This window comes from Schistosoma mansoni, chromosome 2, assembly GCF_000237925.1.
Source record: "Schistosoma mansoni strain Puerto Rico chromosome 2, complete genome".
NCBI lineage: Eukaryota > Metazoa > Platyhelminthes > Trematoda > Strigeidida > Schistosomatidae > Schistosoma > Schistosoma mansoni.
In genome coordinates this window covers 10996775-11017639 of record NC_031496.1, presented here as the reverse complement: position 1 = coordinate 11017639, position 20865 = coordinate 10996775, and the positions used below count along the sequence as shown (strand labels likewise).

The 20865-nt window shown below is 36.6% G+C and overlaps 2 protein-coding genes across 2 annotated transcripts; both read right to left on the bottom strand.

The window, feature by feature from the left end:
• Positions 1 to 3985: 3985 nt before the first annotated feature.
• Positions 3986 to 7192, bottom strand: Smp_154890 (hypothetical protein; the record flags this gene model as incomplete). The annotated part of the gene is made up of 2 exons (XM_018795660.1): positions 3986 to 4248; positions 6904 to 7192. 2 exons carry the CDS (start codon positions 7190 to 7192, stop codon positions 3986 to 3988), a joined length of 552 nt encoding a protein of 183 aa, XP_018649951.1.
• An 11980-nt stretch (positions 7193 to 19172) lies between these two features.
• Smp_201450 (uncharacterized protein) lies at positions 19173 to 19493 on the bottom strand (the record flags this gene model as incomplete). The annotated part of the gene is made up of 1 exon (XM_018795659.1): positions 19173 to 19493. The coding sequence occupies one exon, from the start codon at positions 19491 to 19493 to the stop codon at positions 19173 to 19175; it is 321 nt and encodes a 106-aa protein (XP_018649950.1).
• Positions 19494 to 20865: the final 1372 nt, after the last annotated feature.

Sequence of the window (20865 nt, the reverse complement as noted above, 5' to 3'; positions counted from 1 at the left end):
TACAAGTAAGAATAGTTGCAGTGACAATACATGTTTACTACGATACTGATACCAACTAATTTTAGGAAAGTTTAGACATATTTCACTTCATCTTCAGATTTATTTAGTCAAAAGCGAGAATCAAGTTTATTTATTGCAAGACTGTATCAGAAGTTTCTCTTAGGATTTTGACCTCTTAGTAAGGTTAAGTCTATTTCACTAACTTAAAGATATCACGTCACTCGCCGCTCTATCTTGATAATAAATGCACTTTAGTCAGTTTACTGATATCCGGTAATCATCTTTTAATTATACTTCGCATATATATTCAGTTTCTACTTCTAGTGCCACTGCTATAATTCCATTTCGGAATGTTAAAATGACAGATATAACATCAGTACAACATTAAATAGGAATAATATATTTGTAAAATCTCAGCGAATGAATTTGTAGTAAATCCAACGTTTCGCCTGGCAATCTGGTCCAAGCTTTTTCAAGGAATTATAATCAAACATCAAAACTATCGAATATAAATAGGTACACGGTTCTTCGTTTCATTGTACACTGAATAGGTCATCCAATCAACGTTAGAAAGTCTAAACTAGGTATGTGTAAGAGATATGCGATGTGAAATGATAAGCGTTAATATAACATATTGTATAGAAAACGTAAGTGGTGAGAGGAGAAAATTACATTCACACTATATATTGTCTCTTATCAGTGAATTTATAAGGAAACATACAATTTGTAATATATGATATGAATCATATCTGTCACATAACATCAGTACACTTTATCAAATATCAGAAGGGGTTTTGTGGAGATTTCAGTATTTTCATAGTTGAAAGCATGAGTCAATTGAAGCTAGACCTCCAAGGAAAACCTGAAAGCACTGGACGGCTGTTTCGTCCCATTGTGGGACTCCTCAGCAGTGCGCATCCAAATATATTTGTTACGTTCCAAAATAAGGATATCCCCAAAAAATGAATTAAATTTATTGACTTTTAACTTGTAACCTTACTAAATTACCTATTGTTTACGACTTAGTTATTTAGATATTCTAGTAATCTTACTGATCATTATTCTGTTGTCCCATAATAGATGAAAAATATGATCCATAAAAAAATTATTGAACGGTAGAAAACAAAAAGAACCACAAAAAAACCAATTTCTCATTGGAGTAATTTATGACCATGGAAACACATGAAAAAGTAGTAATAATAATAGTAATTAATGAACAAAAACCAATATATACATGTATTTATATGATAATGAGAGGAAAGCTATTTCAGGCAACTTCAAGTGAATATAATCATACTATTTACAATGTTAGAAATATTAAATTGAAACAGACCAAACGCTACAAAAGAGAGGGAAAAATAAATAATTCAAAAATGAAAATCAGGTAAGCAAATAAGATGTAAATTACGATTTCGCCTAACAATGAGTTAGTTAACAAATAAAACTATAGTCAAGTTAAAGTAATGTAAATATTTAATAGAGTAAACCAGAAATCAATTTTCAGAAAAACAAAAAAGAACTACACATTTCACGGTGATGCCAAAGTTTGAGTTCTGGTACTCACGGTGTAGATATATGATTAAGAGCTGGAGTGAAAAAGAAAAAAGAAGCGATAAAAGACGAAGAAAAGTTCCGTGATAGACATATAGTTTAAAAAGTTGACTTATATCTTATAGTGAGTGACGAAAAAAAAACCGTAAGGGGATTATTAAAATGCAGCACAGATTATGTTTAGGATCATTGATATATATATATATATATATACATATATATATATATATATCATAAGAGAGGACAATTTTGTCATTTACATTCGCTTCTTTTATGTATTCAGTGGATTCAGAATTATCATATACAAAGTGTATACAAATGCGTTTTTCTTACGGGTTCTAAAAGATCTGCTGGCGACTTTGCTATAGTGGTAAGGGGATCCGGAAATATCAAGAATTGGTCGAAGAGGTAGGCCAGGTTTGTGTATTTTAGGCAAACCATTTAGTCGTGGTATTATCTAGTTCGATGGTTTTATGAACTCGTAGGTATCTTTGTTGAATAAGTGATCATGTTTCACTCTCTCAAGAACTTCAATCAGTTGCTTTTCAATCATTTTGGTCTTGTTTTTCTCATTGATTGGTTTAGAGAATTTGGTGTCATCTGATAATGACTTTGTCATTTTGTCGACATAGATCTTACGGTCTAACAACATTAAACACGCACCTTCATCTGGACGTGTTATAATCAAGTCTTTATTGTTTCTAAGTAGATTTAGTTGGTTTCTATGCTCTTTTGTTAGAAGACTTTTACCTGTTACATTTGTGCTAATATACTGGTTGCAGCTATTGAGAAGAGTAGATTTGAAACGTTGGAATCCTTGGTCAGAGACTGGACTAAGACCTTTTGTTTGTTTGATTAAATTTTCAAAGTGAACATGTGTGTGAATTTCGTTAATTTTTTCATTTATGTCACAGAATTTAATCCCCAGAAATAAGGCTTCTAATTGTACATTTGTTAAGGATAAGGAGGAATGATTAAACACATATATCTCAGGATTGATTGTAAATTTATGTTGTGTTATTGTGGTTTTTAAACTTTTAGTGAGATTTGATATTAATTTTCTCGTGCGTTTGTCAATAACTGTGGTAATATATTCGGTGAAAAGATTATGTTTATTAGGTGATAACTCATATAACGAGCTGATCCTTTTGAAGGAAATACTTATCAATAACGGATATTTTTCTATGTTTATTGACAAGAATATAAAACATAAACCGCTTAAAGCACAAATAACCTTGGTTGAAAAAACACTTTACATGAACATAGATTTCAAGGGGGGGATAGAGCTACAAACGTCCTAAAGATGATTTTCTAGTCTCTAAAAAGAACGTTTCTCGCAGCAACGTTGCGAATAGTGTTCACCAACCGATCAGTGTTCATCAATAATCTTAAGGATGAATTATCTCATCTGACCAAATCTATGTGCATTTACCAATTCACCTGCTTATGTGGAGCCAGATATATATGTCGTTTGATGCGCACTTTGTTCAAAAGAATCCAAGAACATTACCCGTCTTGGCTAAAAAGAGGCAAAAACAACTCGATAATCGAACGCTTTGTGAACAGGGGTCACTCAATCAAAGCGGACTCTGAGCTCAAATTTATCCACAAGGTAAGTGTAGAAGGCTGCTAAAGGCAGTTATATTGCATCTTCTTAACATTGTCGAAGCAACAGCTATACATCTGGGAAAACCAGAATTGTACGTCCAAAAGAAATTTGTACAACCTCTTCTTCTACTTTGGTCTAAATGTCTCAATCTTTTTCCTACTTCATACTTTTCTTCCTTTATAGCCACCTGCTTCCCTTTCCATTTTCTCCATACACCTTCTACTTCCAGTTTGTTTATTTCTGTTTCTATGATCCTTCTGATTACATTTCATCTCAATTTCGACATTTTATCTTATCATGCTGAATCATTCTTTCCCAATGATAATTCCCCTATCTATCTTTACGATGAATATTTAAACCCTTAACAATAAAATTATTACCACTTTCCCTTATTTTTAATACTTCTGTTTATTCTACCTCACTGTTACCATGTTTAACAGAATTTTATTATCACTATTGGTGTAATTGTTATCACCATGAAAAAAACGCATACACATTTGAGATTGTATAGCTTTGAAAATGAGTCCGCCGAAACGAGAACTCTTCGCTAAACTAATCTTTCTTATTTAGTAAACAATTCAGACGAGAAATATTTATTAATCGTTAATCCTATATGAAAGTAATTTTAGTCACGTGGTAGACTTAGACTTCCACACCATTTAGGAAATTAATTAGTTTATTATTTTTCAAGTGATTAATCTAATTAATCTTTATAGTTCCTAACAAAAATCAATCTTCTAGTTATATATCACATAAAGCAATGGAAATTGAAATACAAAAATATTCTAAAATTAAAAAACTAATCAAGATTCAAAAACTAACAAACTACGTTGGTGGATCATCGGGACATTGAAATCCGGCAGCTAAAAGTGCGTCTCGAGCAATTTGACGATTAGCTTTAATGACTGATAATTCATGTTTTATAGTTTCATAATCATCTCGAATATAACTTAAATTCAGGCTAGTTGAATATAGTTCATCCAAGTCATTGCTATTATTATCCAGTTTTGAGAACAATTTGTAATTCTCACATAGTTTTCGCATTTGTTGATATGTATCCTCAACAGCAGTTTGATTATTTTTGGATTCTGAAAAGAAAAGCATAAAATTTAAAAAAATTAAGAAAAGTAGCATTACGGAACGAACTACACGAATAATACAGGGATGAGAAGTTCCTATAGAATAGATGGGATGTGTTTAACATTAGAATCTAGAAAGCGCGTTTTGTTTTATTCAGGACCCGTCTCACGGATATACGTTGAATCAAGAATATCAACAATCGGGTAAGCCAAACTTTTGCACATTAAATTGGAAAATACGAAGTGTTCAAGTGACAAATTTAGTCAAAGTACAGCTATACTGTTATGCTGCTATATACTACAATCTTTAGAAGTACTAAGATTTAAATGTCTATATTTCTGTAGTGAAAGAGTATGAAGTTGAAGATACAAACATCTATAACCAAGTTGTCTGAAAATAAACCCATTAACATCGCGAGAAGTGCTACAAATTTTTTATACCCAATTTGAAACTTTATATCAACACTACAAAAAGTCAGCTAGATGGAAAATATTAGAACAAAATAATGACTCGTATAGCAATTGATTAAAAAATGAGTGAAGGACATAACAACATTTTTGAGGGATTAACACCTGGACCATTGCATATAGTGGTGAGGAAATCCTGGTTTCAAATAATTAGAGAAGAAACACCCGATGTCTGAATAGAATTTCACGATTTGTGAGATTAAGGAAAAATTTCTGTTGTTTGGCTCCTAATCACTCATCATATTCAAAGAAATAAGATTATTACGCTTGAAAAGTGGCAAATGGATGGAAATTATTTTTAAATTAGTAATACTTACAAAAATTAATGACCTCATTATGTTATCATCAACACAGGATCTGGTACAAATGTGTATCCCAAACCACCAATCTATAAATACATTGGTGTCAGTCAGTAAGAAAGCAATGTTATAGGCAAATCTACGAAATTATTCAAACAAAGCTTACCTGGTATATTGGAATCCATCACTGGCAAAAACCCACTACAAGATAAATGATAGGTAAACAAGTTACAACGTAAATTGAAGGAACATTGAACTGAACAAATTAAAGTTATGAAAGTAAGGCTTTGTGAATAGAGAAATAAAAAAATAAATATTAGTTCAAATGATAAGTGTTTACCAGGTTACCAAAATGCCAAAATAAAAACATTGTCAAATTATACTTTGTGAAATAAATTCAAAAATGGTTATAACCAATACATTATGCTTTTGAAGTGCACTTTGTTATAAGTGCGCGGATTGTATGTGTATATAGATAATCAGAGGATTAAATGCTATTTATTTTTCAAAAACATAATCACTAGGGCCGAGAAATGCAAGCTGAAAAATATACATAAAAAGCTAAAAGCCGAATGGAGAGCTTTTTCTGAATAATGCGAAGTCTTCGCAAAAAAGCCAGTGACAATTAGCAATTGAAACATAAGGGATAAGTATTGTAAATGACATCAAAGTAACAACAAACTAAGAAGACTAGAACTCGACTAAAACGAATTGAAAAATTATTGGTTTGGGTTTCCGGAGGATAAAAGTTGATCATCAGATGTACGTCTTAATCCTAAATTAGCAGTTTTATTGAATGAACTAGTAGAGGTTTGTTGTAATGGCCGAAAACCAAAATGACTGCGAGGTTCTGCCGAAGACATGTACACGTTTCCGGTGGCATTCACCGCAAGAGGATGTACTGATGAATGTGTTGAAACTGAAATTTTCTGAAATTGTTTAGTTTCATCCCCCATTTCTGGAACAATATTTGTGAGCAAAGGCTTTTGAGGCAAAATTTTGTAGGGATTTTGTTTTATGTTCGCCACATTAGAAGTATGAGCAGGAATGTTGGACAGTACGTCTTTTATAGTAGGACTATTAGAGGAATAGTTAAATAGATGAGCATCTTGTGTTGGTTGCTGGTTTGTAATTTGCCCTTCAAACTCTTGGGAAACCGATAGAGACTGTTTTACATAGAAATGGTCGCAATTTTGCTGAGGTTGGTTTAGCTTTGTTGTGCTTGAGTGAGGGCTTTCCGGAGCACTAGCGATGTTTGTATAGCTCCCATGTGGGCTATTCCTACACAAAGAAGCAAGAGAATGCTGACTACCATGTTTGCCAGCAGCAGCTGCTGCCGCTGCTAGAGCCGCAACTTCTGCCTTTAAGGTGTCTTCTTGTCTTCTAGCAATTTCCTGTACATTGGTATTCGCAGAAGTAGTTTCTAACTCATCACATGACCCGGTCTTATTAGGCGGTTTGAAAGAAAAGTTCGCTCCAGTAGAGTTGGACAAGTAGGAAGTAGGGTTATGAGAACCATTTTTTACTGATTTACTCGCACTGCATTGAGGTGGTAAACTTATTCTTGGTTTGTGAGAACGTGTGAAAGTGTTCATGTTAACATGCTCATTGTTCATTGTAGGATTTGTTCCTGCCTGTTGACTAGGAAACGAAATACTGTCTGATGAACTAGCGGTTACCAGACGATTAGATAGGATAGATCCATAAATAGGATGTTCTGTACGACCTGTATTCGGACGAGGTGGATATCCTGAAGTAATAAGATTCAGAGATGGCACACTGCCTCCAAATTGATATGCCTCAGTTTGTCCCCCAGCCAAAATGATCGCTTCAAGGCGGGAAAGAAGATTTCGACGCGAATGGAAAAAGCAGGAATCTGGAGAATCAAATATAGCACGCAACCATGTTTTTATGGGTTCAATAGAACCTTGAGCTTGGTGCTGCTTCGGTGGTTTGAACAACCAACACTCATCAGCAGGAATTCCAGAATTCGCTTTCAAAACATCGTTTTCCGCAGTTGAGCCGTTTGTAAACATTGGATTTACTGATAATTGAGTTAATTCAACAGACGATAAGCTATTGGAATTGCCTAAACAGTTCTCGCTGCTTTTCACAAAATTCATATCATTTGAATGACCAAAGTCAGAGGTTAGGTTATTAGAGTTGTTAGGGTTAATTGCATTCATGGTACCTGATAATTACAAAATGGAAAGTTATATTTAAACTGCGTTATGTACAACAGGCAAAAGTCTGAAAAATAAATTTTAAATTAAGCTACTGAATATCACATGATGCGATTAGTATAGAACGAAAATAAAGCCTGAAATTCCGGAGTGAAAACCAACTCTGGGGTGCAGATATCTCCGAATAAGTCCCAAATAGAACGAAACGCACACTCTAGATTACGTTGCCAGACCCATTTCATCAATTATATGTTTATTTGATGGTTTGGAGCCGTATTCATTTTAATCGAACTCTATCACTTTCAATGAGTAATCAAATAACGTCACAGAATAAAATAAAAACGGGACTGAACTATACCGACAAAATATAGTTATGATATATAGGACTACCTATTGGACTAAGCCAACTTATATGCTAAACGCTAATGATACTACTCGATATTTTAAATTCGTGGGGTCTAAGGGACATAAATCAATGGTTGGTCTTGTTATATTCGATACGGACAAGGTTGTATGCACGATTTAATACGGATAGTTACATTAATAAATAAAAATAAAATCAATGAATAAATAATGAACAAAGTCTAGCGACGTTGTAAGTTATTATAGGTAAAAGGATGTTGAATATAGCATTAGGGTTGTCAGTCAGCTACAACGTAGGACCAGGCACATATATGCATCGGTCCAAGTTGCCGCACCTCATTAGCACAACAAGATTAACACGAAATTCATAGAAGTAGTTACTTCTATAGCAGTAAAAAAACACCTCATATAAGGATATGATACAGGGAGAAGGAGTTGGTTTGTAGAAATAAAGGTATAAAGTAATTTTAATCTCACGCTTCAATGAAAGAAAGAGTTTATACACCTACGCCATTGTGATCGATTCTGAACTATGTCACCCACAGTCTCCGACCATTGGTTACGATAGTCACGAAGACCTCAAACAAGTAGTCTGCAACTATCAACATGGCTCAGACTAAAAACTAGTGACCTTAAGGGCTGATGCTACCCCTAACTTTCTTCCAACCGTCTCCAACACTAGTTAGCATTGCGCGCCGTGCTAGTCGATGATTAAGCATGAGAAACAAGTGACTCAAGCATCTCAGCCGATGAAGATTCACAACCTCATCAACTGATTTACCATCATTCTCTAATACCCTGTGTCTAACCTCACTATTACTTACCCAGTGGTCCCAGCAGATGCGAGCAATATTTCTAAGACATCTTTGACTGAGTACTAGTAACTTATGAGTATCTTCTACCCTTAATGGCCACGTTTTGCAGCCGTAAAGTAGAACAGAACGAACTACCGCGCAGTATACTCGTCCCTTAATTGGTAGACGGATATCTTACCTTCGCCATAGGTCACGTAAGTTGGTGCCCCCAAATGCCCTGGTACAGCCGAGAGTGTGGAGAGTCCGCTCTCCCTCTCGAAATGCTCTCACATGGCCACGCAAATATATAGCCTCTGTCAGGGAAGTCCTACTCAATGCCTTCTCGTGACATTATTGTTGTTTACGAAATTGAGAGGACGAAAAACGAATGTCCGGCGCTTTAACCGGGTTAGTGGACATGGAAAGTTCACCTAGGGGAGTTGGAAAACCCTCATTCCAAACCAATGGTGCACATGGGCTCCAGTATCCGGAAGTAACAAATGGCGTATGAACCAATCGTTGGTCACCGGCTACCATGGGACTGCATCCCTTTACGATGCTTCACTGTCTTGCGGACTAGACCTTTAGGTCAAAGGCTCCGGGTGTGGCCCCCTAAGAAAACCACCTGCTTCAGTCTGGGCACCTGGGCAGTATCACAGCCCTCACACAAATCAAATGAGATTTGTGAGGCGCATATTTACTTGGTGCTTGCTTGTACCAATATTTATGTGTTTAAATAAATAAATAAATAAAACGTCAGGTTCTAGAACACAGGCATGCTTATTGGCGTCCGACAATGATAGTTTTTCTTGACTTGAAAGTAACATTTGACTCTGTAAACCGAGAGGTTTTGTGGCATTCTGTCATTGAAAAGTGTACCTCAGAAGTACGTAGACCTTGTGAAGGCTCTTTACTCGAACACTACCAGTCGAGTGAGAGCTTATGGCGAACTGTCATCTGATTTTGCCACCTCAACTAGTGTCTGATGAAATCTGTGCACGGATTCAAAAAGCTCGTTTGGCTTTTACCAACTTACGTTTTTTTATTATTTTATTTAAACACATAAATATTGGTACAAGCAAGCACCAAGTAAATATGCGCCTCACAAATCTCATTTGATTTGTGTGAGGGCTGTGATACTGCCCAGGTGCCCAGACTGAAGCAGGTGGTTTTCTTAGGGGGCCACACCCGGAGCCCTTGACCTAAAGGTCTAATCCACAAGGCAGTGGAGCATCGTAAGGAGATGCAAGAACCTGACGAATGGTGAATGTGGTCGATACAGCCACGACCAGGTCTGAAGCCAGCCTGACTTTCTCGTATTTGCAGTTCACGGGTCTTTGTTAGGCGCTTGATGATTACTGAAGCTAGTATCTTAGATGCTATATTAGTTAAACTAACCCCTCTGTGGTTATCACAGGATGATTTCGACCCCTTCTTATATATTGAGACAATCAGTGATTGCGACCAGTCAGATGGGATTATATCCAATTCACAGATTTTAGCTAAAATATTAGTCAACCTAATCGCTAAAATTGAACCACCATACTTAAAGACCTCTGGAGCCAATCCATCTGGACCAGTTGCTCTATTTCGTTTCAGATCAGCCATAGCCTTTAGAACTTCAGCTAGAGTCGGGGTTGTAGGTTTAGACAGTCCGTTAATTTTCGAAATTGCGACTTCAATCTACTAAGGAACAATTAAATGGACCTTGAACCATAGAGGTTAAACTGCCAGGGAACTGTCACATTTAGGAGACAAGTGATCAACGTAGTCTACAACAGACTGAGCATAAATAACGTTTATGTATATAACCAGTCAATTTAAGAAAAGTGATTAATCCTTGGCTATTCACATAAAAATTTTGGTTGTAGGCCGCGAAGCGTATGATAATCCAGAAGTGGGATTACGTGGGAAAGCACGGAACAAAAGCATTTGAAATCCATTTTAAGACACTTCCGGGAATTTCAGGAAGTTACACGACAGCGCTGTGCAGCTAACATACGACATACGCCACGTAAGAGGTACAGAAAAGTCTATAATTTATTTTCTAACCGAACCAAAGCCAAGAAACAAAATAATTAATAAAACTATGTGAACAAAAGATTGATATTTAAGCCCCGAACAATGAACATAGGATTTGCAATGAAGAATAAATTACGACGCTGAACCATAAATTTACATGGTTTTAGTGAAAATCACAGCCATTATGATACTTTGGTTTTAGAAAAGGCCAGACACCTATTTCTCAGAGATTGAAGTCTCAGCGCTAAAAAAAAGAAGAGCATTAGTATAATTATACTGGGACAACTAATTGTCTTAACTGATAGCTGAAGCTGCCAATCCCGTAAATTTTTTACTCGACATTCGGGAAAATCCCAGCCCTATAGAACGTTTGAGGTAACTTAAGAGAGTTTTCAGAACAATGGGCATTTTCGAAGAAACCAAGATTTTCAGTTTAACTATTGATGGATACTGAGATTATAGGTGGCAGTTCAAATGGTAGTGGACGGAATAGAAGGAACTTTCGCTTAACGGGCTTCCGTATCTAGTAACAGTGGATCACCAATATCTCCAGGCAGGGACCTAGGTATATTAACGATAATAAAGGAAAAAAGAAATCGGCGAATAATGATAAAATGTTATCTTTAGTCTTTAAGAATAAGCCAAGTTGACTCTTAAATGACTCCTGAGTTGCTTGCAGCGAATTCCAGCATTTGACAACTTTTAGGGAGAAGTTGTGTCTACAGTCCGTTCTGCTGTGTTGTGACTCTAGTGTTTGAGTGTTACCCCTTAGGTTTGTGTTGAGGCTAAACTTAAGTAAGTGTTTAAGGGGATGTCCAGAAATGTTAGGGATACTGTAAGCCATTGGGTCACCTCTAAGGATAGTTTTTAAAACATGAATAGGTGACATGATGTTTTTCTTCCTTAGTAACGTAAGGTATTACAGCAATATAATGTAGGCAGACTTCTTAAAATTACATATCGTCAAAAATAAACAATACATACGCCTAGTTTCAAGCGAGTGCGTGGTGTGTACAACATCCAATGCCTACTGTCTTCAGTAATAATGATTGAAGGTTGGTCGACCTGTGCCAAACCCTGCCACTTGTTTCTTCCTGAAATTGTTTACTGGTGACGCCGATACCACTTATTTGAGTAAGGTGTTCTAGCCACTAACATATCGGTGCGAAAAACTGGATCACACTCTGTTTATTTTAATCCAGTCCATGGGCTTTCTCTCAAATGACAAGGAGATGACTTGTCCTGAGGGAAGGAAAAGAACAGATGTTTTAGTACTTAAATCATTATCTAAGATACGGAATGCTAATATAAGGTCACCTCGAGTTCTACGATGAGGGGAAAAGGTTTAAATGTCTTGATCGCTCATAGTAGGTTGTGGCGTTTCTAGCTTACCTTTCGCCTGAATATGCGCCGAATTGTCTACTTTTCGCCTATATGCACACCGATTCATGTAATTTTGCACCCACTATTAAAACATCTATGTCATTACCCCAAACATCTGTGTTCGCCTTCATTCTCGCAACACACCACACGAAAAGTGGAATGTATGTAAAATATGGTATATGTTGAAAAAAATTTATTAAAAACAAAAGCGTAGTGTTGTACAAAGTTATGAGTAGTTGGCATATGCTATAGCATCAATCGTTATATTTTAATTGAAATTGTCAGGTGCCAGTGTCATTTGAAATGACCTACAGAAGAAAGAGCGGGTGACGTTTTATTAATAAGGTACATATACTTAACTGCAAATGCATTTAAAATCAAACGGGCTTTCTCAAATAAAAAAGTAAGCACATGTTTAAAAAAGCTTTATTAAAAACGAAATTGAACATGAAAAACATTCCACGGATTATTTCTTCTCCGAACGCCTGTTCGCCTACTGAAAACAAAAATAATCTTGTGAATTCTGAAATGTAAAGAAGAAAGTTCACTGTATCTGACTTTTTTTGCACAATTGGCTACTTGAAGCTGAACTTACAGTTATGTTCGTTAACACTAAAGACTGTACCTATAGATCAGTAGATAATGGTAAATTCGTACATACGTGTTCTTTCTTCCTTCGATTACGTTTTTGTTCCTTGTCTCTCATGTCGTGAAAATAGCCTTGCGTCGCGATGTCATACTTGTTTCACATGGTCTTTTTCGTTGACAGATGATGACAGGAATCGATTAGTAAATGCATCTGAAATTTAATAAAGATATATATCTTACTTCGTATGAAACCGTAAAGCCTGCGTTTCTGAAGTGCTTGCTTTGATGAAGTTATAACTTCTCAATCTTCTCATTTTGGTGGGAGTTCTGTCCGGTTTGGGTAAATTTTGGGGATAATTTTTGCCGAGGATGCCCTGTTCTGTTTATCTGGAAGTGAAAAGAATCGCGAACAGACGTAACCTGGATCGTGGATAAATTGTGACATGCCAGTTTACTTGCCGTCATATGTTACTGGCATAGGTAAGAAAACAAACTCTTACACGTAAGCTTGATCAATTACGAAATATAAACTTTTTAGTTCATCATATTCTTAGATATTGCAGTCGATGGAAGATAGATGACACTGACACCTTCCATAATAACAACAATTTCACCACACAGACTAAGCAAATAGTATGTACAGATTCAACGAAGCCAGTTTTTACTTAAGAATCATCAATATATAGGTAAGACTGTAGTCACTCTAACGCTTGTCTTTCTATAGTATTTTTTACAATGGAAAACCTGGATCGCAATACAACAAAGTGTGGGGACGTGACAGGAACTGTTTACTTTAAGATGTTCTTTGTAGTAGCATTTTTAACTTAACTATACATCCAACTTGTAAACTAATTTTTCTGCATCGAACTTTGCTGTTTCTCTACCAGTAGTAATAGTGCATCAATAAACTTTTGACTAAACTTTATTTTCGTCTTCGTGGTTTCATTGGGAGATATACCGATAATCATAACGAGTAACTTTTTGTGAAAATTAAAAAAGCTACTAAGTGTTTGCTTTATAAGTACCCGTTTAGCTAGAATATTGCGTTGTATGCATAAGTTTTTCCACTGTGACAGTATATTCGGATGAATACTTGTAGTGGCATTGTTTCCTAACCACATGGTCTCCGAAGCCAGTCATATGTATATTCGACACATAACACTTGGAGACGGTCGGCAGTGGTGAACGTGGAGACATTCATTCAATTGGATGGCATGGCTCAGTCTTGCAGACGCGCTCATTATGTGTAACTTATTACTATTCGCATTAAATATATTATTCTATCCCCAGTATAAATGTGTTATTCAGAAGTACTAAGTATCATTGTTAATTGTCATGATACGATGAGTCACTGTAGATAGTGATGCAAATTACACGTAGAATCTTGCAGATTAGGCAATCACATGACAAATTTACCGTTTTCGGATTAGGTCTATGTAATTATTTGAAGTATTTGATTTATAGTATTAACTAGTAATCCCAGCAATAACGCAATCTCATCAATAAGTATTAGATGAGCACGAAAATTGTACTGTGTTTGGAATTCAAAACCACAGCAGTCATCCATACAAAGAAATCATTGGTTCATATAAACACCACAGTCTATTATCAAAGTAGTATTAGTACCGAACTAGGCTATAATTATACCTACTAACAAGATTTATAATGCAAAAAGCTGTACAGTTGTTATATTTTTATATTTAGATAATTCATTAGATGAATAAACGTGGCAGTAGCCAAAATAAAACACAGTTATCGTCAACGTGTAAATTGTTTCTCCACATAATCTTTCATATCCAGAAATTCGCTAGGTTGTATACCGGCACAGACTTGATTATTAGAAAGGTTTGAGCCTTCCAGTTAGTTGACAGAGGTCATAAGTTGTATGTCAGAAAACATATGCATAACTTCTTAGTTTACTCAATGCAATTCTGAAAAACAACAAATCAATCGTGAAACAAACTATTAAGTTTCGTTATCAGTATCAAATTCAAAAAGTAAATGAAATAGCAGCTGACAGGATGTACCTATAAGTGTCTTACTTGTTGTAAACAGTGCTCTCTATTTTCCAACCCTACTAAAATTTCATGACTCCGCCTGTAGCCCTCCTAGAGTTATTGCCGGTCCCAAGCAAGGGTAAAGGAGGAGGGTTGGGCATGGGGTTAGTGAACCCATCCCGTAGGAAAACTAACTCGCTAAAAAAATGCTAACCAGAAAAATAATTCAAACCATTTAAACTCTGCCCTGGGAATTGAAACAAGAATTATGACGCCTCAGGATGAAAGCCGAGTTCCTTCGAAAGTCAGGAGGACGATGCCCCTTCCAACAACCAGAGCAACACTCTTTACAGGTACATGGAACGTCCAGACAATGTGGGAGACCGAGAAGACCAGTCAATTAGTAATGAAAATGAGGAGATACAAATTGGCAGTACTTGGAATCAGCGAAACTCATTGGACACAAGCTGGACAGCAGAGGCTAGATACGAGAGAGGTGCTGCTGTACTCTGGTCACGAAGTGGAAAATGCTCCACACACTCAGGGAGTTGCTCTGATGTTGTCCAGAGAAGCACGAAATGCACTTGTAGGATGGGAATCTCATGGATACAGGATATTCAAAACAAAGAAGGAAGGGATCACAATGCAACGTTATGCACCCACCAATCATACCAACGATGACGATAAAAATCAGTTCTACTCAAGGCTTCAATCAGTCATAGCGAAGTGCTTAAGGATCATATTTGCATGACTAAGAATTTCAGAAGGTCAATCGAATATGTGAGAACCAGGAGAGGAGCTGACATAGCTTCAGATCACCACTTGCTTGTGGCCGAAATGAGACTAAAACTAAAGAAACGCTGAATAACTGGACAAACAGCATTACAAAGGTTCAATACAGCCTTCATTCGGGATACTAAAAAAGTAAACGAATTGAAGATAACTCTCAACAACAGGTTACAAGCCTTGCCGGATCTACTGAAATGAGAAACTAAGATGGAGGACAACTGAAAAGGGATCAAAGAAACATTAACTTCAACGTAACTAGAGGTTCTGGACCTGGTGAAGTATCATCATAAGAAGTGTATCTCCATGGAAACCCTGGACAAGATTCAAGAAGGGGAGAACAAAAAGATAGCAATTAAAAACAGACGAACATGAGCAGAGAAAGTCAAGGCACAAGCTGAATACGCAAAATCAAACAAGACAGTGAAGAAGAGTATTAGAGCCGACAAACAGAAATACATGGGAGAACTAGTGACGACTGCGGAAAAAGCTACAAGAGAAGGAAATATGAAACAACTTTATGATACAACGAAGAAACTAACAGGAAGATATAGTAAACTGGAGAGACCGGTCAAGGACATAGAAAGGCAATCACTGAGATTCAAAAACACGGGAACAAATCAGTAGAATAATTCAAGGAACTTCTGAATAGGCCAGCTCCATTAAATTCAACGGATATCGAAGCAGCACACACAGAATTTCCTATAGACGTTACTCAACTAACACCCGGAGAAATTTGTATGGCCATCAGACAAATGAAGAGTGGGAAAGCAGCGGTACCTGACAATATACCGGCTGAAGCTCAGAAATCAGACAGTGAATTAACTGCAAACATGCTTCACCTTCTATTCAGGAAGATTTGGGATGAGGAACAAGTGCCAATGGACTGGAAAGAAGGATACCACATGAAGATACCAAAGAAAGGAGATCTGAGCAAATGTGAGAATCACAGAAGCATCAGATTGTAGTCAGCACCAGGAAAATGTTTCAACAGAGTGTCGATGAACCGGATGAAAGACGCCGTAGATGCCCAACTTAGAGATCAACAGGCTGGATTCCGTAAAGATCGGTCGTGTACAGACCTAATTGCGTCACTAAGGATCATCGTTAAACAATCATTTGAGTGGAGTTCGTCACTATACATCAACTTCATTGACTATGAGAAGGTGTTTGACAGTGTGGACAGGAGAATATTATGGGAACTTCTTTGACACTACGAAGTTCCTGAGAAGATTGTCGACATTATTCAGAATTCATACGACAGACTATAGTACGAAGTCGTGCATGGAGGGCAGCTAACAGATGTATCTCCAGTAAGGACAGGAGTCAGAAAAGGCTGTCTACCCTCCCCCTTCCTTTTTCTTCTGGTGATTGACTGGATTATGAAGATTTTGACATATGAGGGGAAACACGGAATATAATGGATATCTTACAACCAATTAGACAATTTGGACTTCGTAGATGATCTAGCCCTCCTATCTCATACACACGAGCAAATACAGACGAAGACAACTAATGTAGCAGTAGTCTCTGCATCAATAGGCCTCAACATACACAAAGGAAAACGCAAGATTCTCAAATACAACACGGAGAACACTAACCCAGTTACACATGGTGGAAAAACTCTGGAAGAGGTGGAAACATTCATGTACCTGGGAAGCATCATTGTTTAAAAAGGATGATCGGATGCAGATGTAAAGGCGAGGATTGGCAAAGCAGGGACCGCATTTCTACAATTGAAGAACATATGGAACTCAAAACAACTGTCAACTAACTTCAAAGTGAGAATCTTCAATACGACAGTCCTACTATACGGAGCTGAAACGTGGAGAACTACTACATCCATCGTCAAAAAGGTACAAGTATTTATAAAAAGTTGTTTACGCAAAATACTCAACATTCACTGGCCGGACACTATCAGGAACAGCATGTTATGGAATAGGATATCAGCTTCCAGCTGAAGAGTTAATTAGGAAAAAACGTTGGAAGTGGATAAGACATACATTGGGGAAATAACCAAACTGTATCACGAGGCAATCCCTAACTTGGATTTCGGAAAGACCGAAGAACATATTAAGCCGGAAAATAGAAGCAGACATGAAAAGGATGAATGTTAACTGGAAATAACTGGAAAGGATTGCCCAGGACAGAGTTGGATGGAGAATGCTGATGTGCGGCCTATGCTCCTACACGAGGGGTAACTGGTGTAAGTAAGTAACTAGAATTTCATCCAGTTATTTGGTGTTAACAAAGAAACTGCAGGCACCAAGTAAACGGATTCAAAAACCTTAATTAGTAATATGAAACCTGAGAAAAATCCAATTACAACGTTCATAATATTATTAGCAATTCACTGTTTACACACAATAATGAAATAACTGGTAAGCACTATCTAGATATTACTCGTCAACATGTATTAAGATTTTGGTTATGACTCGTTCAGCGATTTCGGGTTATGTTAACAGAAATTTATTTGTTAATCCCGTAACAGACACATTAAAAACTAGTATTAACTACGACGTGTTTTAGTTACCATGTTCAAAACAAACACGCACCGCTTTACTTATGAAGAATATTTGGCTAATTTATGTGGCATTCACAAGTACTGTTATACATAATTCATGTGAAGTTCAGAAAGCGGGCAGGAAAATAACCTATTCAACGTTAATTGCTACTCATACAATTTTTCTTTCTCAGTTACCTTGCATAATATTATGTCATTTCAGTCGAGAACGATGATACTTATGATGGATAGAACTGTTTACGACTGTATATTGACAAGTCATATAATACTCATAAATAGCTTAACGCTCAATTGCTTCAACCTACATTTTATAAACAACTACCAACACCCTTGTTCATCACCACCATAATTAGGGAGGTGAGCCATACGTAAATATTTTTAGGGCTCATTTTTGCCTGAAACTCTGATTTCGGTCTATTTTCGACTTGATAACTGATGAATTTCACTTGCCTGAGTTTGTATTGTTACAAATAACCAAATTAGGCTTACTAAATATTCGCCCAGGTTGTGAGCAACAAATACGTCAAGTTGCTAAGAGACTGGAATAAACGCTATGTAACGAGCACAAAGATTACGAAAGTTGACGTGTGACGAAAAAATGCTGTTAATAGCTGATAAATAACGACATCCAAAATCCTCGACAACATGTATCATGTGAGCGAGAACCTGTGGCATGACTTATCGACCATTCCATTGTATTTGGAATTCTAAATCAAGGAATCATTGGTTCATATAAACACCAAACATACAGTTAATAGCCGGTGGATTTTTGGAAGTTTTTAAGACGAAATTTTAATTGATAATGAAAATTTTTAATATGACCATGAACTTCAGTCGGCACCACATTATCGACGTTTATGTTTTGTTTTATTAGGTCACATAGACACGAGACAAAGAGGCGTCGGTTTCACACCACCTTCTCAAAAGTCTCACGCCGTATTATCCAAGATATCTCGGACAATCTGGACATCTGAAATTTTGTAAACACCTGTCACAACTTACGAGCTCGTCACAAAACTTGTGCTCCTCCAAAGCAGCCTCAAGAGTACGCATCCCCTCAGGTGTTTTTAATGGGAATGTAAAACTTGGAGTGTCTGTGCTGTCGCTGTGCCTGTCCTTCACACCTATCGATGAGCTTTTGATGTAAGCAATCAGTTTGTCAATCATGCTAGATAGATCACTGATTGCTTTCACAATCATTTTGTTGTCGTCATTGTGAAACATATTGGCATCATGCTTACATTTACGCCAACTTACGGTTTATTAACTTCCGTCCAAGTAGATGGAAGTCGTGATGAGAAAACCTCTGCTTTCGAGGGACTGCTTTTATTCAATAGGTACTTCGCTCTATCTGAAAATTTCCCAGTCAAAATTTTGACAACACAACAACCGTAACACATGTCCTACTTTACCACATTTAGGGCATTTAACATGACGAAAGACACATGAGATAGGCTAGTGAAATTTACCACTGGATAAACACTTACCAAGTCTGTACTCACCTCCATAAACTGCTTTGCAACCCCTCAGTTATCCATGTTTACACGAGAACGAGGATTATCGTTAATCAAACGCCTACCCGTATGACCTTGAGTACGAACCAGACTATGGTAACTAAATAGTGTAGTAGAATTCTTGATGTTCTGGAAGTCAATTTCATGAACTGCCTCATAATTACAACACACAGTTCTAGCGTCTTGGGAGGAATACTTCGGTTTGTAGATTGCCAATATTACAGCATAGTGGTTGAGACCATTTTTATTGTATGGTGAGATCGTGAAGTACATCACTCCGAATTTAAGCTTAGTGTACAGGGTGGACTCCTTCGTTACGTTCTCAGCCTTCATTGGCTTGTTTAGGGCAAGTATTTCGAAGACTCACCCACTGCCTATATCGACACTTGCTGCTGCTTAAGAGATTAAAATATCCCCAGGGGTAACGTATATTATCAACTCATGGATGCAGACTATCAGTCTGTTCAGTGTCTGAAGATGAATACATCCGCTGGTGTCCGCCCCTGATGTAGTTGTTGACTTAAGACGACATTGCTTGGAATTGACCCTTATTTTGCCCTAAGCCTTGGATAAAATTTTACCTCATACTGCAATGTTTAGACTCTATTTATTTCGATATATATTTATGGACTTAGTCAGAAAAACTAATATGAGACTATATCTTAGCCTGTGTAGATGTTATCAGTCAGTGGACGAAGAAAAACACCCAATTGTACTAGATCTGTGAGAAACCATGTAGCATAGTGAATTCCTTTCTACCAGTGGCCCCAACCCTGGGTTTCACAGAGTAGACAGGATGTACCTGTACTATAAATATTATCTGGAATATAATCTGATCCTTTACTATTAGTTGTGAACTGTGTATAACGTGACATAGCAAGTAGTTTGGTTATATTGTATCTAATATGCAATGTTGTATTAATCGTTTAAAAATCCCAATCATATTAAAAGACTAATATTTGAACGAAGAATATTCTTTTCGATAAATTCTCTTCAGGTTCTACAATTATATATCCAAATTAATAATCCGAAAAATTGGCCAGGTTAAAGGCAAAGTACATAGTTTAATGCATGTAAATTTAGGAATGTCAAATCAGATAGAATAAAATTGTTAATGTTGATATGACTCATATAGAATGTTAACACTTGAATCTGTATATACGTAAAGTGAAAATTTAAGATCTGTGATCAGAATATAAATATGGGTCAGATAGGGTGAGAGAGATATATGATAGTGCAATTACAATTCGATCAAGTGGAAGACTAAATGTGTGAAAAATTAGTGAGACGTAATAAGGAGGGATCAATGCGATGTGAATGAATCATGTATAGGGGGGATTAATAATGATATTTAACCAATAATAATAATAATAATACAAAGATTTATGAGTAAAGATAAGAGAGACAATTACATTTGACTACGAAAGGTCGTAAGTACATAGTCAAATTAGGTCATACAATAGCTAAGATGATTGTTCATTAATTGGCCTTGTGGTTGGCCAAGGGAGAAGTAGGGGTTGGAGATATTTCTTCTGTACACATAGCTCAGGTTTCTTCATTCTGATGGCTACTGCCTCCGCCGTTTGAAGGACTTTAAGCCTGACAAGCTTAGGCAAAAAATTACTGACCCTATAAATAATTGAAAAAGGATTGGTTTATACTGGCACTATGACCAGTTTGTACTAAATGGGCCAAAATCGAGCTG